Genomic DNA, 22,138 nt, shown 5'->3' with positions numbered 1-22,138 from the left:
GACCGGCCGATTCCTGTAAAGGGAGAGGCAGGAAGAGGGGGAACAAAGACAAGAAGTTCAACGTCATTTTCCAGAAGTGACTGTGTGAGAGAGCAGCAGCAGAGCTGCAGTTGAGTCCTGTTTGTCTCTAAAAGAAGATTCACTGGAGTCCATCAGGTTTCTCTCAGCAACAGTGGTGAGTGCAGCTGATCACACTTCCTGTTTCTACACAAATCTTCACTCTGTTCACTTCATCAGGGCTCTAGAGTGCCACCTCATTTCTCCATGGTGCAACTTAGGCTACATCCACACTAGCTTGGATAGATTTGAAAACAGCATTTCCATCTGAAAGCGCTCCGCCTCCATACTAGCGTTTTCAGTCGTTTTCAGAGTTGTGCATCCACATTGAACCAGACGAAAATGCTTACGTTCCAGTACTGCGCCTGCGTGAAATGCAGGCGCCTCATTTCTGTCTGCTGTTTATTTACTTTCCGTCTCTTTGAATCAACACGGCAGAGGTGAGCAGTCTAGGCCTGATAGGAGTGGATGTAGCTGTAGGTAATGAGAAAAGATGAAAAGAGCGATTGATAACCTTTTTGTTAAAGCCTGATCCGTCTGAAATTCATAGCCAGTGCTCTGACATGGAGCCATCAACCTCTCAGGTTATGTCTAACACTGGTCCGGAGACGGCATCAGATAATGAGCCACATAAGATGGACTCTGAGCCCACTGAGAGTAAAAGGGGGAAGTGTGAACATTTGGAAGAGAGCGGCCTGTCCAGTTTCTCTGGCTAAGATACAGTAAAGCTGACAACATGATGCATTATTGTGTTAAGTGTGCAAAGACCATGGCAGGCGTTGTGCCAAGGTAGGGATCTCCAACAGGATCTGTTTCCCCTGTGTCAGGAGCATTCGCTGGGCAGGAAAGTCAAGAATGTGGGATAATGTCCGTGTCAGCCAAACAATTTCACATCTTTTTAACGACTGTATTTATGTTCATCCCCAAAAGTTATTCTGTTCATCTGGACGCTGCACTGTACAGCAGACACGACGTTGTTAAGTTTGTGTTTGGGATGAACCAGTTTGTGTCTGAGTGTGTTGCTTCCACCAGTTACTCTTAGAACTGAAAATTGAAGATTTTTATTTTGACATTTGCACACAGGACCAACAGATTTCCAATGTACATGGACCAACAGTTAGTGATGTGTCAGTCGCGAACGAAATGGCTCTTAGAGCCGGATCTTTGATGTGAACGACGCGAGCCAGCTCCTTATCGCAAGCCGTGGGTTTTTTTTTTTCCTTCTCTCACCCTCTCTCTCGCACTTTTTTTCCGCTTCACTCCGCTTTCGAGCCTTGTGCTTTGCGCTGGGCAGAGGGGGGAGGGGCGGTAGTTACAGTCGCAGTAGCACAGGAACAGAGCGGGAGGGAGAGAGAGAGAAAGAGAGCCAGGGACAACAACGTCACATTAGAAAGGTATAGTAATCATCCGCAACTATTTTCAGTTGCGGATGATAAAGGATTCAGAAAGTTTATTCGTGCAGGCCCATATGACAGAGAATATGCATCTTCTTTTTGTTTTCATATTTTAATTTATATTTAATTGTGTTGTGGTTTGCAGTGTTTTGTGTTGTTTCACTTTTAACTATTTAAATTTTCAGCTTTTTCCTTTTACAAATTTAAAGTTGAAATGTGAATAGTTGTTTTTTCTATTATATGATTTATTTATTACATTTTATGTGGAGTGAATAAATAATAGTATATTTACGGTGGCCCCTACAGACAAAGCACGTAAAAACCCCAAAACACATAAAAACTCCAAAACACGTAAAAACTCAGAAGCACATAAAAACTCAAAACATGTACAAAAGACAACAGAAGTGCTCCAGGATGCTCGGCGCAGTGTTGAGGTTTTGTTACCTAGTGGCTACACAAGCCAGCAAGTACCAACGACCGGATTTGGTGTGTGGTAGTAAAAGGTAAATGTACATTTTTTTAAATTATTTGAATATATATGAGTGCTTGTGTATAAATACACAAACAATACACATATGCTTTCAATAGTGTAAATTAAGTGATCTAGGTAGCTCTGTTTTGGAAGTTCAGTTAACGCTAGGAATGCGTTTTGCAGTTTGTACGTGCTTTGGAATTTGTACGTGCTTTTTATGAGTTGTTTCTTACGTGTTTTGTCTCTAGGGGCCACCACATATATTTATATATAAACATATATAAATAAAACCACTTTTTTTTACATTAGTAATTCCTTTTGTGCATAATTTTATATTATTGTTAATAATAAATTAATTAAAGCAACAAAACAACCTGAAGAGCCGGATCGGAGCCGAAAGAGCCGGCTCTTTTTAGTGAGTCGAGCCGAAAGAGCCAGTTCTCTAAAAAGAGCCGGAAATCCCATCAGTAGATGCCACCTTATCCCATAGTCCAGCCAATAATGCGATTTACATTCGTATGTACGCAATCAACGTGGTTGATAGGCTATGACAGCTATGACAGTGTTCTTATGTGCCGACACCGGTGTTTTAGCTAGCAAAGCGATATGCTGATATGGAGTGAAGCCACATTAATGACAACGTGTACAACCATTGGAGATATGAGCAGGACAGACGAACAATTGACGGAAAAAGTGGGGACTTTATACCAGTTTTTAAATTGTGTTGATAGGCCACGTAAAACCAAAGTTGTGATAAAAAATTATGGGCTCAAAATGTGGTCATAAATATTTTGTACTTGTAAATCAGTTTTGTATGTGTAAAAAGAATTTGTGTGTGTGTAAAAAAGATTTGTATGTGTAAAAAAAATTTGTGTGTGTGTAAAAAAGGTTTGTGTGTAACCCTGCAAGTTACAAGTACGAATTTTGACCCTATTTTTCTTCCTTTCATCTGATTGGTCAATGTCATGTCAATCACAAATGTAACAATCCAATCAGAGAACAGATGGGTTTGGCTGTTGGAGGGGCACTTTTTTGGAACTGCAGGTCCTTGAAGGGAATAAATGCCCTTTTACATGCCAACCCAGCGTTTTCCTTCATCACCACGAAGGAAAACAGTCTGTGGTGGTCCGAGTTTGGTGATTTTTGTGTCACAGGTCTACATGTTTAATACAGGGACTTCCACAGCCTTTTCAACAGCGCTGCGGACCGCGGGGGGGCAGGCAGTGTTTTGGAAATGACAGTCTTCATTACAAAGCTTTCTTCGTTATGAATTAGCATACATGTTTTTATTGAACATTTGAAGAACTAGCAAAAAAAACAGAAACTCTTGTAGAGGACATGAAGTCAGAGATAGAAACGACAAGGAGCAGGTGCACCTAGTACAGGTAGACCTGCTGCAAAAAAATTAAATTATTTGAATATATATGAGTGCTTGTGTATAAATACACAAACAATACACATATGCTTTCAATTGTGTAATTTAAGTGATCTAGGTAGCTCTGATATGGAAGTTCAGTTAATGCTAGAAATGTGTTTTGGAGTTTGTATGTGCTTTGTCTGTAGGGGCCACCACATATATTTATATATAAACATATGTAGCTGTTGCTGTTCTGTGAGTCTATCGTGCAAGTGGTGTGATATGCCCATGTAGGAAGGACGGCACTGCAACGCTGGACTTGCCCTTACTCTGGGCTCCCTCTTTATTCTGGCAACTGGTACAAAGAAAACAGCACACAGTTGTCATTAATACTGTGCAAAGCAACTGCAACATTCAGTTCACCAGCTTGGGAGTATTTTCCTTTTGCTTTTTTCTTTTCAAACATAACACTTAACAAACGACTAGGATATATTTATACAACACAACATCAACAAAGTCTTTCTTTTAAAAGTTCTAGCTGAAACCAAACCTGTGATCGTATAGTAGCAATATTATTTATTTATTTTTCTCCTTTCTCCTAAACAACAACAACAATAACATATAAAACAGCTTTTCTATTATAAATATCTTTTTTTTTCCTATACAACAGCATCAATTAAAACTTATACTTAACAGCGCCTACCTGGTACAAAGAAAACAGCACACAGTTGTCATTAATACTGTGCAAAGCAACTGCAACATTCAGTTCTGTTAAAAAGAATTAGAACAATTACAATCACACAGAGAAATATTAGAGCTGAGTGCAAGTCAAAAAGCACCTGACTAGCTAACGAGTATTAGCTTAGCTTAGCATGCTAACTAAAAATGCTACTCGTGAATAAAGTTACTACCCATGCATCAAAATGCCTGTAACTTTCAGGATACATGCTAGTACTACTTACAATCAAAATACATGTTGACAATTACCACTATAAGAATGTTTTAATTAATACACATACACAATTGACAACAGTGTCGCTCACAAGCACCTACCACCAGCTCGGGAGTATTTTTCTTTGCTGAGGCATGCGCTGTGCAGCAATTTAGAACCTTAACAGTTGCAGTTGCGGTATTTGTCCACCAGGTGGTTCCAACTATTCACAAAGCACATCAATTTTGAGGAAATTCATTAAGCTATTTTCTAACTCTGTTACATCTACCCCCGCAGAATTTCGCTCAAAATTATAGATGCACAACCCACAGCATCCACCAAAATCAACAAAACAAAAGAGAGACCCAAAAGAAAACAGACCCGACATGGTTATATAGACACACCAACTCAAGAAGTATCCCCAAAAGGATGAAGCAGAGTGAGCGGCGCCAACTCACTACCAGCTGCTGGATGCGGGATGCCGTCTACACCCCACACAAACCATGCCCCACAGAAAAAGAAATGTCCCTGCATCGGGACCGGAGTTTAAACACGGTGGTGCAATGGCAAACCAGAATGGAACAAAGAATACACCAAACTGGAACCCACAATGTAGAAGAAAAACCTTACTGAAAAGCCTGACGTATTGACTTAGAGACTTTGCCAATTATCTGACTTGCATCATTGACGACCTCTTGAGTGGACATTACATGGAGCAACCGATTGACTGGTTTGACAATGCGTCCAAAACGAGATCTGACTGGTTGTACATCGTCAGGACCAGATTGGTTGGAAGGCGCGAGTTGTCTGTTCCCTCCCTGAGTGATGGTCGAGGGGGCCAGTAAGCAGCCTCGTTCAGAGGTCACTGAACCGGCTTGATGGTGCAAATCACTCACACTCTCAGGCTCATCAGCCATGCTCATAACACGACTAGAGGGCTCAGCGCCCTCACAGCTGTCCGAACATGCAGCCGACAAATTGTCAACCCATTGCCGAGTTCTGTTCACAGAATCCCCACTTTCTGAGAAAGACAGCAATCCCGTCGCATCCATGACGTCGCCAGATCCAGCTTCAGAAGAAGACTGAAAGGTGCGATCTGCGTGACTGTCCACGTCCACAGGTAAGAAGTTAACAAGCATCAACAGGTTACGGTGCACAACCCTCTCCTGTCCAGTCATAGGATTCTTGATCACATATGTGTGAGTAGCAGGGTTCACACCAATGACAGTGTATATGGTGGACTCCCACCTGTCTGCTGTTTTTCGCTTCCCTCTCTCACGTCTGTTGGACACCAGGACTCTATCACCCGTAGCGATCAAGTTCCCTTTCACACGTCGGTTATAGAGCTCAGCCTGACGTCTCTGTTCTTTGTCAACATGTCCTTGAGCAATAGCCATTGCCTCTTGAAGATCCTTTGTCAGGGACACCACGTAGCTATCATAACAACTGATTTCAGGATCTTTCAGTATGTTTTTGAACAGCACATCAACTGGAAGACGGGGGACCCTACCAAACATGAGATAGAAAGGAGCGTAACCTGTTGTCTCATGCACAGTACAGTTATACATGAATGTCAGGGTCTGGAGGCGCCGGGGCCAGTCGTGTTTTGCATCAGGAAGGAGGGCACGAATCATGTTGCCCAGTGTCCTGTTGAAACGTTCCACACTACCGTTGCCCATTGGATGGTACGGTGTCATCCGAGACTTCTTCACACCAGCGACCCTGAGCAACTCAGCAACCAGCTGACTTTCGAATGATGCCCCCTGGTCAGAATGGACCCTCTCTGGGAATCCATAAATGCAGAAATACTTGTCCCAGAGTTGCTTCGCAACCTCTTTAGCAGACTGATCTCGGCAAGGGAAGGCCTGGGCCATCCTAGTAAAATGGTCCGTCACTACCAGCACATCAACAGGTTTCTTGTTAGAATCCTCCGCAGTCCAAAAATCAATGCACACAATTTCCAAAGGTGCAGATGTCTTGATACTCTCCAGGGGTGCCCTCCCCTCAGGATCAGCTGCCTTACCAACGACACACCGCTGGCATTGTCGCACATAATCCTTCACATCTCTATCAATGTGCGGCCAAAAGAATCTCTGGCGGGCCAGAGACAAGCTCCTAAACTGCCCCTGGTGACCAGCATTGTCATGTGTGCCCTGGAGGACCTCGGGTTTAAGGGCATCAGGGACAACAAATTGGTATCTCTTCTTCTTGGAGACCTGATCCCTAGATACTCTGTAAAGGACACCATTACACATCGTCAGTTTGTCCCAGTGTTTAAGGTACCTAATGACCATGGCACACTCACTGGATTTCTCCCTCCTGGAAGGTCGACGGCCTCGTTCCACAAAGTACAACACTCTCGAGAGGACAGGATCACTCATCTGCCCCTCACGAAGCTCACCCTCAGAGAACACTGGTTGAGCATCTGTTTCAGGGAGAAGTAGCTGTGGAAACTGTTGGAGGATGTCAACAGTACGCGTTCTGGCACCCGACTCCCAAAGGGTATGTGTCTCAAAGATGGCAGAGACCTCTTCTTTAGTCAAGGACTGGTTCTTAGCATGCACTGACACATTAGGCTCCTCCTCGACCTGGCCGTCGAAGAGATGTCGACTGGAGTTCGACTGTCGAAATGCCTCCTGTACTGAGCCAACAGAGATGGGAAGAGCTTCTCCAACTAGGTCGCTATAAGGGCAGCAAAGCAACCTCTCTCCAACAGCCAACTTTACAAACGGTCGACGGCTTAGTGCATCTGCGACAATGTTCTTAGAACCAGGGACATATTTGATATCAAACTCATAAGATGCCAGCTTCGCCACCCACCGCTGCTCACAGGCGTCCAGACGAGGTTTAGTCATAATGTGTGTAAGCGGATTATTATCAGTCCACACCGTGAAGGCATGTCCCTTGAGCCAGTGGCTAAACTTGTCACACACAGACCATTTCAACGCAAGGAATTCAAGGCGATGAGCAGGGTACTTCCGCTGGGCACGGGAAAGGGATTTACTGGCAAATGCAACTGGTCTAGCCACAAAATCACCTTCCTGAACTTGTGAAAGAACTGCTCCCAGCCCATCCAAGGAGGCGTCGGTGGACAAGACAAAAGGGCGAGCAAAGTCAGGATGAGCCAAAACCACTGAGGACACCAAAGCAGCCTTCAGATCCTCAAATGACTGTTGATGATCATGTGTCCAGTCAGTAGGTGTCAGCTTCCGAGATTGCATAGCACGGCCCACACGTGCCCGCCCCTTGCGCTTCTGCTTCCGGCCAGACAGAAGGTCAAAGAGAGGCCTTGCCAAGGCAGAGTAGTTGGGCACAAAATGCTGGTAATAGTTTACCATCCCCAGAAATGATCTGACACGGGACTGTGACGGGGTGATCCCATCAGGCTCCATTAGGTCCGCAATGGTCATATTGCTGACAGCCTCGACCTTAGCAGGGTCTGTGGACACACCAGACTCATTAATGATGTGCCCGAGGAATTTCACCGACCTCCTGAGAAGCCAGCACTTCTTTGGGGCCAATTTCAGGTTGTGTTGGCGAAGTCGGCTGAAAACCATTCCCAACCTCTCCAAAGCCAACTCCTCAGATGGTGCAAAGACCAACAGATCATCAAGGTAGCACAGCAGGCTGAGGAAATTTTGATCGCCAAAAATGCAGGTCATCATTCTCATGAAGCTGGCTGGGCTGTTGCACAAACCCTGAGGGAGGCGGTTATACTCGTACAAACCCATGGGTGTTGTGAATGCAGAGTATTTGCGATCCTCCTCATGTAGCGGCATGTTATAGAAGCCAGAAGTTAAGTCCATTGTGCTAAAAAACGCATTGCCACCAAGGGCTGCCAAGCAATCAGCTTGATGTGGCAGAGGATGAGCGTCCTTTAGCGTTCGCCTGTTGAGCCACCGAAAATCGGTGCACACTCACAAGAGGTGAGGCAAACTCGCTAGTAGACTTCCTGATTATGTCTCTCTCCTCCATCTCGTTAAGAACCTGGCGGAGCTTGTGGTATTCGGCAGGAGGCACACGCCTGTAGGGGAGACGAAATGGCCTGTCATCTGTCAGTCGAATCCTATGTACAAAGGCCTTAGCCTCACCACAGTCCAGATGATGGCGAGAAAAGACATCTTGGTAATTCACCACAAGGTCAGCCAACTTTTCTTGCCAGTCCGATGACACATCACAGGACTTTAGGTCCAGGTCACCCAGGCCAACACGGTCCAGCCTCTCCTGTACAGTACCAACATCCACTGTGGGTACAGATGTCCCAGTGGGCTCTGTACGAGTAGACTGTTGACTGAACTCCGGAACCTCCATATCCTCCAATGCAAGGCAGGTGTAGACATCAGCAAGCTTGGCATTCCTCCGCAGAATAACAGGGTTGTCTGTGATGTTGAGGAGCTTGAGTGGGACCCACCTGTCTCCCCAAAGAGGAGTCACCACTCTAGCGACCATGATGCCCCTGGGTGCAGAGCGAGAGGTGGTTGGCTCAGTAACCACAGTAGAGCCGGGAGATATCTTAACATCTTTAGGAAGTTTCCCCCATACAAGAAACTCACTGTTACCTGGCAGGGTGACAGCCCTGTTGCACCTGACTGTGCCCACTTTGTCCGGTATCTCAGTACCAGACCAGCGTTCCAGGCCAGCAAGCAGAGAGAGGAACTGTTCAAGTTCCTGATGTCCTGAACCCGACGTCGAAACTGCCTCCCAGTAGCTTGCATCTTTCTTGAACTGACGGATTAAATGTCTGATGACATTCGAGCCAACAATTAAGTCATCTCGTTGATTCTCAACAACAAAGGTTGGAACCAAGATATGACACCCATACACTTCCATGTCGAGCTCCACCACTGATTTAGGCTTCACTCGCACACCACCACAGCCAACAAAAACAACAGTGGGTGCCCCCTGATTGCTCAAATCAATAGCACCAGCAGCAGCAAGCCTTTGCAGTGCTACTTCACTCAAGGAACAGGCCATTGAACCACTATCCAACATAGCACCAAGGGATGCCTTGCCTCCGATCATTACAGGAGTGTAGAACAGGCTGTCACTGCTGCTGATTCTCTGTGTGTCCTGAAAAATAACTCTCTCAGACTTGTCTAAGTCCTTTACATTGTCATACAGCACTGCTGCATCATGTGTGTGGGAGTGTTCCTCATGACCTGCACAGCCTCCCTCAAAGCACAGGTCGTCTAGTTTCCCTGGGCATTGTCACCCGTAGAGGCCCCATTGGCACACGAGCGACGTGTGTGACCGGGCTGAAAGCATGTGAAACACAGTCGGGTGAAGCGGCAATGGAACTGTGTAGTGTGGTCCTCTTTATTACAGACCTGACAGCTCCTGCCATTGAACGAAGGGGCCCGGTTCTGTACTCGTCTGCCACCCTGCCGTGAGGGGGAATGTCCATCCCCAGCCTTCACTTTATTCAGCAGCTCCCTGAGCATTGACATCATCTCGCCAAGCACAGCATTATCGCTGGACTGCTGACTGTGGGGGAACTGCTGCTCAGGAGCAGGGAGAGCAGACTGCTTCTGGTAATGCAGGGGAATAGTCTGACATCCATTCCGAGATGAGGTCGTCGGATTCCGTTCCCCATCCTGTGACAATAGAAGAGGAACTGTGGGACAGCTTGGAGCGAGAAACATCTGCTGCGTCTGGGACAAGAGAGGAGAGGGTGAGACAGAGGGTCCTACCCCAGGAGACGGGGGTGAGGCAGGAAGTGAGTCAACACCAGAAGACTTCCTGTCATCGTTATTCAAGAGCTCAACACGCGTGTCATCACGAATTAGCGCTGCTGCATGGGCCTCAACCACGCGCACTCTCACAGAAGACACCCTCTCGCGCCGATACTCATCTATCCTCTCCTGAATCTCCTTGCACGTCCACTCATGTATCTGCTTGTACTTAAACACAGATGCAAGCTCAGGATCTGGGCAGTGTTTCACAAACATTTTAGCGATCTCACCACCAATGTCCTCCATTCGTCTGCCCTGATGCTTCAAACCTTCCTCAGCCATATCAGCAGCCTTGTTGAGGCGTATCCAGTAATCAACAGGATTCTCCCTGTGAGAAGGCAGAGTCGAGTAGAAGTCCTGCAGAGGTAGGCAAGAGGAAGTGTTGCTGAAGTACCTTATCAGCATGTTGAATATGACATCAGGGGCGCAGGAAGTAATAAGCGCAGGATCACTTCTCAAGCCTATCTTAACTACATCCCTGGCTTTCCCCATTAGCCTCCCCATCACCTCCTCTGTCTGCAACGACACATCAAGACTCTGCTTTCTGATGTATGATTTCATTAGCTCAACCCATTCAGTCACTGTGTACTTGTCTGTACCATCACCCCTGAAAATGACAGGCTCCCTGTCGGATTTTACAATAACGCTGAATTGAGTGTTCTCACTTGGCATATTCGTATCGCCACCCGAATGGGAAGTCTGGTCATGTGAGTGAGCATCATTTCGGTCAACATCACCAACAGCTCTACTAGACATAAGTCTGGCCACAATAGATTCACCTATCTGTAAACCAAGCTGAAAGATCACGTCACTAAACTGGTTTAATGTGTCATTCCCATCACTGGGAGTGGAGTGACGTGCTTCGCCCCGCAAAAATTGCACCACGGGAGACTCATTTGGATCTACACCCGACCCAAAGGCTCCAACCCTCCCAGGCAACACAGGTGAAGCTCCCTCATCCCTCCCAACTGACCCATGTGACAGTAAATGAGCACGTGCTGCACCTCTACCCCGCCCAACAGAGGAGCGAACATTGTCACATATATCACTCAGCTGGAATTTGCTTGCCATATTAGCATATAAACAGAGAAAAGGAAAAGCAAGAAAAAAACAAAACGTAGACAATAACAAATATTCAGAGTTGCAGGTGTCAGCACAAGCAGTCCAGAGAGAGTCCCATCAAACCAAAGAACAAACAGTCCAGTACCTCAACGTAATTCACAGTCCAAGACGAGCAATGGATGAATCTTAAAGCACAATACAATGCAACCTGGGTTGGAGATCTGCATCAAGTTGATCTCAAATCACAGAGTCACGGCACCAATGTAGCTGTTGCTGTTCTGTGAGTCTATCGTGCAAGTGGTGTGATATGCCCATGTAGGAAGGACGGCACTGCAACGCTGGACTTGCCCTTACTCTGGGCTCCCTCTTTATTCTGGCAACTGGTACAAAGAAAACAGCACACAGTTGTCATTAATACTGTGCAAAGCAACTGCAACATTCAGTTCACCAGCTTGGGAGTATTTTCCTTTTGCTTTTTTCTTTTCAAACATAACACTTAACAAACGACTAGGATATATTTATACAACACAACATCAACAAAGTCTTTTAAAAGTTCTAGCTGAAACCAAACCTGTGATCGTATAGTAGCAATATTATTTATTTATTTTTCTCCTTTCTCCTAAACAACAATAACATATAAAACAGCTTTTCTATTATAAATATCTTTTTTTTTCCTATACAACAGCATCAATTAAAACTTATACTTAACAGCGCCTACCTGGTACAAAGAAAACAGCACACAGTTGTCATTAATACTGTGCAAAGCAACTGCAACATTCAGTTCTGTTAAAAAGAATTAGAACAATTACAATCACACAGAGAAATATTAGAGCTGAGTGCAAGTCAAAAAGCACCTGACTAGCTAACGAGTATTAGCTTAGCTTAGCATGCTAACTAAAAATGCTACTCGTGAATAAAGTTACTACCCATGCATCAAAATGCCTGTAACTTTCAGGATACATGCTAGTACTACTTACAATCAAAATACATGTTGACAATTACCACTATAAGAATGTTTTAATTAATACACATACACAATTGACAACAGTGTCGCTCACAAGCACCTACCACCAGCTCGGGAGTATTTTTCTTTGCTGAGGCATGCGCTGTGCAGCAATTTAGAACCTTAACAGTTGCAGTTGCGGTATTTGTCCACCAGGTGGCTCCAACTATTCACAAAGCACATCAATTTTGAGGAAATTCATTAAGCTATTTTCTAACTCTGTTACACATATATAAATAAAAGCACTTTTTTTTTACATTAGTAATTCTTTTTGTGCATAATTTTATATTATTGTTAATAATAAATTAATTAAAGCAACAAAACAACCTGAAGAGCCGGTTGGGAGCCGAAAGAGCCGGCTCTTTTTAGTGAGCCGAGCCGAAAGAGCCGGTTCTCTAACAAGAGCCGGAAATCCCATTACTACCAACAGTCCATGTACATTGGAAATCTTGTGCAGAGCCTTTCAAGTAAAATCACACTTTAACAATATAACAATATAATAATATAAAGAAGGAAAAAGCAGAAGGATAGAAATAAAGTCCGGAGTAGGGTAGTTGTACTATTTCCTATATACAAAGAAAAAGAAGAAAATGTACAGAGAGCTTGTAGTTCTCTACCTCTTATTGCACTCACAGTATTGCACATTTGTTCCACAGATCTGTTTCACAAGTCTGTTGTGAGTGTATTGCCCATTGGTCAGTGAATTGATCATACATTCAAAATGAGGCGCTGTGTTAGTTTAAGTGTTCTGTGTTTTTTCGTTTGCCATCAGTCTGACAGTTGTGTGGAAGAAGCTATTGAAGAATCTTGTTCTGTGTGTGATGCTGCTGTCCGCTCTGTTGTTTCTCAGTTTGTATGTGCAGTTTTTGTGCCTGAGCAGAGAGTGAGCTGGATGGTGTGAGTCCCTTATCATTCTCTCTGCTCTTTTTCGGCAGCGTTGTGTGTACAGAAGGTCCATGGATGGAAGTTTTGTTCCTATAATCCTCTCCACAGACTTTATGACTCTTTGCAGAGCCTTCCTCTCTGTCTGTTCTATACCAGACAGTGATGCCTGCGGTGAGGATGCTCTCTATCAGTCCTCTGTAGGCCTGGGTGAGAGGGTGGTGGTTCATGCCGGCTTTCCTGAGCAGCCTAATGAAATAAAGCCTTTGCTGGGCTTTTTTCACAGTTGCTGTAGTGTTGAGAGTCCAGCTCAGGTCTGATGTAACCTGCAGTCCCAGGAATCTGTGGCTGTTTGCCGTCTCCACCTCCGTCCCTTTGACGATAAGAGGCTGCAGACGAGGGGGTTCTTCCAAAAGTCCAGTATTAATTCCTTGGTCTTGTCTGTGTTGAGGATGAGGTGAAGAAGCTTCTGTGATGAAAAGAAACTCAAAGAAGTCCAGACGCTTTTCTTTCCAAGCTCCTCAGACTACTGACGCTTGTTTCTCTCTTTTTAAAAATGAAATTTAAAGTGAATTTTGAATCAAATGTGTTTCTTTTCTTTCTCCCTCAGAGTGCAGACATGTCTGCTGCCAGCAATCTGCGATCTGAAGATCAGTTTCTGTGCTGCATCTGTCTGGATGTGTTCACTGATCCAGTCTCTACACCATGTGGACACAACTTCTGCAAAACCTGCATCAGTCAGCACTGGGACATGAGTCAGAGCTGTCAGTGTCCCATGTGTAACAAGACTTTCTACACTAGACCTCAGCTGAGGGTCAACACCTTCATCTCTGAGATGGTTGCTCAGTTCAGACGTGAAGCTCAGCAGAAAGCCAGCAGCAGCAGCTCAGAGCAACAAGCTGCCAAACCAGGAGAAGTTCCCTGTGACGTCTGCACTGGAACCAGACTGAAGGCCCTGAAGTCCTGCCTGGTGTGTCAGACCTCCTACTGTCAGACTCACCTGGAGCCTCATCTGACAAAGAAAGGTCTGAGAGGACATCAGCTGATTGATGCTGTGGAGAACCTGGAAGGCAGGATGTGCACGAAGCACGATAAACTTCTGGAGCTGTTCTGTAAGACCGACCAGACATGTGTCTGCATGCTCTGCTCTGTTTTAGACCACAAGAACCACGAGTTTGTTCCTCTGAGAGAAGAATATGAAGGAAAGAAGGCAGAGCTGGAGAAGACAGAGGCTGAGATTCAGCAGATGATCCAGAAGAGACGACTGAAGATTCAGGAGATCACAGAGTCGGTGAAGATGAGTAAAGATGCTGCAAACAGACAGAAAGCAGAAGGTGTTCAGGTCTTCATTGCTCTGATGGAGTCTGTTGAGAGACGCCTGAAGGAGCTCATGAAGGAGATCGAAGACAAACAGGAAGCTACAGAGAAACAGGCTGAAGGTCTCATCAAAGATCTGGAACAGGAAATCTCTGAGCTGATGGAGAGAAGCTCTAAGGTGGAGCAGCTCTCACGCTCTGAAGACCACCTCCACCTCCTCCAAAGCTTCTCCTCCCTGAAAGCTGCTCCACCCAGCAAGGACTGGACAGAGGTCAGAGTCCGTCCACCATCATATGAGGGGACTGTGGGGAGAGCTGTGGCTCAGCTGGAGGAGACAGTCTGGAAACCCATGAAGAAGAAGCTGTTTGAGGCTGAGCTGCAGAGGGTGCAGCAGTATGAGGTGGATGTGACTCTGGATCCTGATACAGCTCATCCTGAACTCATCCTGTCTGATGATAGAAAACAAGTGTACTGTGGTGATGTGAGGAAGAAACGTCCAAACAACCCAGAGAGATTTTCTCTGTGTCCTTGTGTTTTAGGAGAGCAGAGTTTCTCTTCAGGCAGATTTTACTTTGAGGTTCAGGTTAAAGGAAAGACTGACTGGGATTTAGGAGTGGCCACAGAGTCGATCAACAGGAAGGGAAAAATCACACTGAAACCTCGGAATGGTTTCTGGACTGTGTGGCTGAGAAATGGAAATGAGTACAGAGCTCTTATTGGTTCACCACTCCCCCTCTGTCTTCATCCTGGTCCTGAGAAGGTGGGGGTGTTTGTGGATTATGAGGAGGGTCTGGTCTCCTTTTATGATGTAGGTGCTGCAGCTCTGATCTACTCCTTTACTGGCTGCTCCTTCACTCACAAACTCCACCCATACTTCGAACCCTATATGAATCAGGGTGGTAAAAACTCTGCACCTCTGATCATCTGTCCTGTCAATCAAACTGAGTCGATCAACGACTGATTTTATTTGATGAATGATTGATTTTTCTTGAAGGGAACAAATGAACATATTGAGTGTAAATCCTCTACAGTCTCCATGTTTCTATAGAATCTGATCATCAGGACTCTGATTCACACTTTGATTCTCATGGAGTTTGATTTGAACAGAAGAAAAGTTGAATCAGGAAATGTTCCCACTGATGGAGACTCGAGCTGAAGAGCAAATATCAGAGAATAAATGTCCAAAAGCTTCATTTACAATAAAGTTTGTTCAACGCTTTGAGTGAATCCAGACTCATGTGTGGCTGTTATACGGAGCATCAGAGTCCAGCTGAGTTATGTTGGATACAAACTGCTTATTTTGGCTCTGTGAGGATTTTTGTTCACTGAAAACTGATAAGACGGATAATATTCAAAGAACTCTGTAGAGATTCATGCATCCATGTTCTCCACCTGCAGGTGTGGAGGAGAAAGGTGGAGCACAGACTGCTGCATCCTTCCAGTCACATCATTTTGATGATTATATTTCCATGTTGTGATGATTTGGGTTAAAGAGAAACAGAGTTGAACGGCTGCAGTCACAGCATGAATAAGATGCTGAAGCTGAGCTGTCAGTGAACATGTTTCACTGTGATTTGATTTGAAGAATATAAAGTGTGTGTGGCTGCTGACAGCTGCAGTCTCTGTTAGTCTGCATGTTCAACACACACACAACTTTCCCCCTGAGGCAACGATCCAGCAACAACACAAAGAACAGCTGCAGACACACACACACACACACGCACACACACACACACACACACACACACACACACACACACAATTGTGCATCTCTTTCAGTCTGAACTCTCAAACACACAAACAAACAAACTCTATCAATGTCGTACTGTTAAAGAACACTTTACTGTTTAAGGTGGAATTCCTCCTTCTTCAGTAACAATGATTTGAGGTCACTACCAGTGTCTACAGTGGTTTTAGCTAAAACATACAATATACTGAAACGTATTTTTCTTTATGCCGTTCAAACTATTTTACAAGAGCTTTGATCACAACATCTTTGCGATTTTCCTCCATTCGTTTATTCCGATTATTTTATCTGGTTTAACTAACAAAGGCTTAAAATTTCACTTAATCTGACCTTTGACCTATTTATTCCTTTAACTCATATTTTCATTTCATTACATAATTTTCTGATTCATCTTAATCCTTAATCTTAACCTTTGACCTATTTCCATGTTAGCCTTGATAAACCTTGAAATTTCTTTCACCTTTAAACTTCAGGCTTAAATTAAACCTTTGTTAAAAACCTTCTTACTAACTTGTAATTCCAACTTTATGTATTAAACATGTATCTTATCATATAAACACTGTAACCTCTCACCGCTCACATTTTAATTTGGTTTATGTCCAATTTTGCAGCTTTTGATATAACAGGCTCTGCGTACCTTTATTTTGAAGGCCGTCTGTGAGGGTGAATCAGTTTCCTCCACTTCTGGCGTCTGACAGCAGCTCCGTCAGGAGCCTCTCCAATCCTCCTTTTCTCCTTTCCAACCCAAAAAATCACGTCGGGTCACCAATTTGTTGTGTTCAAATGTTTTCAGAAGGAATTCAGGAGAAAAAGATTTAAAAAGATTTCCTTCAGCAGGTGAAATGACAAGTTTACAGGATCCCAGTGTGACAACAGTCTGCCTCACACCAAGGATCAGCCTGAAACAGTCGTACAGATAAGATTATTCTGGCTCTCTTCTCCCAACATGAACGTACAACCTCATTAGTTTCCACAACTTAACTAAGTAATGATTCAAAAAGAAGAATTCACAGCAGTTCCTGTAATGGCATCAAAATAAGCCCAACTTTTATTTTGAAATGCAAAACAGTATGCTTAGTAAGGATGCTTGTTTCCAGTCCAGGCATCACTGCCTGAATGACTGTCATAGATCGAGGTGGTCAAATGTAAGTGCTGAAGAAAGTCTTTAACTTAGTGGCAGTGGATGTGGGTTGGACATGCAATGACCTTTGACCTGCAGGTGACCGTCTTCAAGATTCAAAGATTCAAGATTCAAAGTGTTTATTGTCATGTGTCACAAGAGAAAAGGCATTTCTCTGTGCAATGAAATTTTTTGCTGTCCACCCACAGATGCTGATTAATATATACAATAGAAATAGAACATATATAAATACTTCTGTGACGGAGGACTCATCTCTGCTGGTGTCCTGCAAGCAAACAATCAGATTCTTTAGAACAACAACTTATTTGCTTTATTAAAACATGTTTTTTCTTACATTCAGCGTCCCCCTGGTCAGTCTGGATAGCTCTGACCACCACCCCACACACGATAATGTCATGAAAGCATATTTTTAAAAAGGGCTCTGCAAACATGGCCAATAACTTATTCTGATGATCTGCAGAATAATTTGGGCACAAAACTAATTTCACTGTTCAAAAACTTGCAGACTTCACTATATACAGTGCAGACAGTGTGGACCCTCTAAACTAAGTCTGTGGGATATGATCTTTGAATAAATGCAGACCAAACTGTTGTTGTTTGTTTACTTACACAGCATGTCTTGTAGAGTTTACTGGTTTAGTTTAGTTTTTAGAGTATAAGTGAAGCCATTTTGCTTTTAGTTGGTGTTGTGCTGTGTTAACATGTGTCTTCTTTAATAAAGTTTTCCAGTCCATGGATACATTTTATTCCAGTCTCGCGTCGTGTTATTGGAAGGGACATATGACCGCCAGCCAAAACTGACACACATGTAAATACAGGATTATAACATCAGATCAGGGATCATGTTGTTCAGGTCATGATGCTGTGTGTGTCGCCGTGGGAACAATAATCATAGATTATATGGAAAAACAGAAAGTTTCTCCTGTAGAGGAGGAGGAGGAGGGTGGAGCTGCTGTTGATGCAGCATTCACTGAGACCTGTGATGTGTTTACTGACCTATAACATTGAGAGTCCCCACTTTCTGCAGCAGGACATATCCATCCTTACTGCTGACGGTGCAGGTGTAGACTCCACTGTCAGTGAGGTGGAGGTCTTTCAGGGTCAGACTGAAGTGGTCTCTGTGCGACCTCTGTAATCCTGGTCCTGTTTATCTGGCTGATTGTTTCCACTCTCATGGACCTTCATGGGTTTGGGTTCAGTGAGAGTCCACTCCACTGTGACGTCCTGAGGAAGGCCAGGTGTGGTTTTAAAGGGCCACAGGACAGACTCCTCCCCCTCTGTCACCTCCACCATCCCCACCTGGTACCCTGAGAGGAGAACATGCAGCTAAACATGTCACTCCTGGTCCGACTGGGGAGGTACCAGAGAAAAGCAAAGTTACTGATTCAATATTGATTTTAGTGACCTCTGATTGACGTGACCAGGTGTCATTACTGCAGTACCCACAGTACAACTGTAGTACACACAATACTGCGTCTCCCCCCATTATCACTGCACACTTCTTCAGCTGGTGATGAGCGCCCCCTGGTGTCACAGTGTTGATGACGTCATGCAAAGTGAAAAATAAACAGTGTCTGTTAATAAAAATCATTTGTTCATTCTCATGTTTGCATCATGTTTCTGTAAAATCATCAGCTGTTTTTATAAGAACAGAAACATGTTAACACAAAGTTTCCTCAGACTGAGCGTGTGACTCTGTGTGAACATCAGAGGACCTGTGACCAAGACTAAACACTGTTTGACTTCTGTCCATGGACGCAGGATTGTCTGATTTCCTATGAACACATCACGACTGCAGAGGCTGAAGCAGCGCTCACACTGGTACACAGGTGTTCAGTGACATCACACAGGTGGGCTGTGACCTGAGCCATCACCTGCTGACAGCCCTTCACAGCTTCGTATAACTGAACGTCTGAAGCTGTGTTTCATTAACAGCTAATAACACCGTGAGTCCTCAAAGGCTTCACACACATCACTGCACACATTTATACATCCTAGTTGAAGCTTGTGGATCATGCACGTTAATGATGCTTCAGCCTCAGAGGATCATAACAGAGGGTCAAGGTGACAGCTGGAGGATTTAGATTTAAATAACAGCAGATGCAACAGAAAACAAAGTTATCATAGAACTCTACTGGTATGCTGTTCCTAAGCACAGGCCCTGCACACAACATAAAGTATTGAAGCTCTGCTGCTTTCCATCTATCAGTTTCTGATCACTCTGATTACTCCCTTGGCCTGCGGTTAAACTGGATTGGTGTGTAAGTTCCCAGTTCTTTCAACTTTACTGAAAGTTCCCCGACAGTCTGCCTGGACAGCCGAGCTGCAGGTACTTTGGCCACATCCACATGTTCATGAGTTTTCTTGTAACTCCAAGACAACATAAATGCATATAATCCAAGTTAAACACTGTAATCATCTGACTATACCAGCTACAGGAGACAATGTTTGATGTTGTATGTCTTCCATTTTCTAATAATTGCTCCCACAGTTGATTTCTTCACACCAAGCTGCTTACCTATTGCAGATTCAGTCGTCCCTGCCTATGATGTAAATTACAGGCCTCTCTCATCTTTTAAATGGAAGAACTTGCACAATTGTTGGCTGACTAATACTTTTTGCCCCATTGTACATCTCTATCTTTCACCACACTGACCTGCAGTAAATCCTTTCCAGCTACAGCTGTCTTTCCAGCCAATTCTCTACATTGCATGCCTAATAGCAATGCAGGGAATTGGCTACAGTGTTGGCTTGATTTGGTTGTAGAGATTTCTTCCTTAGTGTCCTTTCCTATAAAATCCCTGGATGTTTGGCAAGGCTAAGTTACCTCAAAACATGGCCTGTGCCTAAGAAAGCTCAGGATTTTTCCCTATTTTGAAAGATGGGAAGGAAATCCTGTACTTCCTGAAATATAGATAGAGCAGAGCTCTGATAGGAGGATCCTTTGGTTAATGAAGATCTCAGAATCCCAAAAGCTGGATTTTGTCCATCTGGACGTAACATTTTCAGTGGAAGAAACATTTTGTCATTTCATCAGAGTGAAGAAATGTTCCTCCCACTGAAAACGCTCCAGATGAACAGAATCCACTTTTGGGGATTTACTCACCTGGATGATTGAGCATCAAGCATCAAGACAAGAGCTCAGAATGTTTCTTCAGCTCACAGCGTTTAAAGGCATTGTTTACTCACCTGAGGAGATTTGGTCCAGGTGTATCTGAGGTGTTAGAACAGCTGTGTTAAAGGAGCAGAAATACAGAAAAGACCCACGAGAAGCAGAGACCTCAGTCTGACGCTGAAAACAGAAAACAAACAAAGAAAAAACAAAAATGATGTTCCTCAGGACGTCAAAGTGGAAACACCGAAATACGACGGTCCATGTGTATCAGAGCAATGAACACCAGCATCTCTTACAGGACCAGGATCACAGAGATGAATGAAGATCCTCTGAGAACTAAAGACTTCAGTCTGAAACTGAAAGACCCCCGACTTAGTGACCATGGTGGCTACACCTGCACCGTCTACAACAAGGGTGGATACATCCTGCTACACAAAGTAGTGTTACTAAATGTCACAGGTGAGAAAAATATTCTGAATCCCAGATGTGTAAACCTGTGTGTGGGTCCAGCTGTTTCCAGCTGAGTGAGACTAAAAGCTGTACAGCTGTTTGTGCAGCGTCACACATCAACACACATCAGTTCAGCTCCAAGTCAGAGAGACACTGAAAACAGGATGAAGAGCTGCTGGTTACACAGCAGAGGACATGATGGAGGATCAACCTCACTGATGTCTGTCTGTTTCATGTTCTGCTGTCAGTTCTGCAGGTGGAGATGATGGAGGTGACCCAGGGGGAAAAGTCTGTCCTTCTGCCCTTCAGAATCAAAGACAACCTGCCTGTGGATGTAACTCTGCTGTGGAGACATGAGAATGTGACGGTCCACACGTATCAGAGAGGCCAGAGTCAGCCTCACATACAAGGTCACACTGAGATGAACAAAGACCCACTGACAACTAAAGACCTCAGTCTGACCCTGAAAGACCTCCACCTCACTGACAGTGGAGTCTACACCTGCACCATCTACAGCAAGGATGGACACATGCTGCTACAGAAATCAGTGACTCTCAGTGTCAAAGGTGAGTGTAACAGCTCTTTGTCCACAGTGACTGAAAACAGGAGTGAAGATCTGAACTCTGCCCTGTGTATGAGTGCCTCGTACGTATGTTGAAACAAATGATTCATCTGGTAAAGGTTGATATGATAGAAGGGAGACTGGAGGAAACATTGAAAGGAATGCAAGTTCAATGTTTTTAAGAGCAGTGGAAGAGAAGGAGATATATGATATTGTCAGTGGACTTAAGAACAAAACAAGTACTGACTGTCATGATATTGATATGGTAACGGTAAAGAGAGTAATTGATGGTATTGTAAAACCGCTACAATATATTTTTAATTTGTCTTTCCAGGAAGGGGTTTTTCCACAAAAAATTATTCCCATTTATAAATCAGGTGAAAAGCATTGTTTTACAAATTATAGACCAGTGTCGGTACTCTCCCAGTTTTCTAAGATACTGGAAAAACTATTTCTACAAAGATTTGATTGCTTTGTGGATAAACATGAATTGTTGGCAAATTGCCAGTATGGGTTTAGAAATAATAGATCAACAGTTTTGGCATTGATGGATTTAATGGAAGAAATAACAGAATGTATGGATAACAAGAAGTATGCACTTGGAGTCTTTCTAGAGCTAAAAAAAAAAAGCATTTGATACTGTTGACCACAAAATTCTAATAATCAAACTGGAAAAATGGGTTTAGGGGTGCAGTATTGGATTGGATAAAAAGCTATGTGATGAATCGACAGCAATATGTACAAATAAATGAGTTTAAATCTAAATTGATGGATATTGAATGTGGAGTACCTCAAGGATCAGTATTGGGACCGAAAATGTTTATTATGTATATATATGATATTTGTAAAGTATCGAAGATACTAAAGTTTGTAATTTTTGCAGATGATACCAATATACTTTGTTCAGGTGTGGAAT

The 22,138-nt window shown here is 43.9% G+C and overlaps 1 protein-coding gene and 2 long non-coding RNA genes across 3 annotated transcripts; 1 reads left to right on the top strand and 2 right to left on the bottom strand.

The window, feature by feature from the left end:
- The first annotated feature begins 65 nt into the window (after positions 1-65).
- LOC109201533 (E3 ubiquitin-protein ligase TRIM21-like) lies at positions 66-15,371 on the top strand. Its single transcript, XM_019357248.2, has 2 exons — positions 66-175; positions 13,501-15,371. Exon 2 carries the CDS (start codon positions 13,510-13,512, stop codon positions 15,166-15,168), a length of 1,659 nt encoding a protein of 552 aa, XP_019212793.1. The 5' UTR covers positions 66-175; positions 13,501-13,509; the 3' UTR covers positions 15,169-15,371.
- On the bottom strand, positions 10,518-12,314 carry LOC102078203 (uncharacterized). Its single transcript, XR_001223639.3, has 3 exons — positions 12,074-12,314; positions 11,724-11,788; positions 10,518-11,385 (listed from the first exon to the last, which is right to left on the bottom strand). It is a non-coding gene; the product is annotated as an uncharacterized LOC102078203 (long non-coding RNA).
- On the bottom strand, positions 15,221-20,382 carry LOC112846169 (uncharacterized). Its single transcript, XR_003219019.1, has 2 exons — positions 20,285-20,382; positions 15,221-18,619 (listed from the first exon to the last, which is right to left on the bottom strand). It is a non-coding gene; the product is annotated as an uncharacterized LOC112846169 (long non-coding RNA).
- Positions 20,383-22,138: the final 1,756 nt, after the last annotated feature.

This window comes from Oreochromis niloticus, linkage group LG3 (genome assembly GCF_001858045.2).
Source record: "Oreochromis niloticus isolate F11D_XX linkage group LG3, O_niloticus_UMD_NMBU, whole genome shotgun sequence".
Lineage (NCBI taxonomy): Eukaryota > Metazoa > Chordata > Actinopteri > Cichliformes > Cichlidae > Oreochromis > Oreochromis niloticus.
The sequence above is the reverse complement of the archived record's forward strand: the minus strand, read 5'-3'. Positions and strand labels throughout refer to the sequence as shown.

Bases quoted from the DNA above. Each gene is read 5' to 3' on its own strand.
- LOC109201533 (XM_019357248.2), top strand. From the start codon at position 13,510: ATGTCTGCTGCCAGCAATCTGCGATCTGAAGATCAGTTTCTGTGCTGC.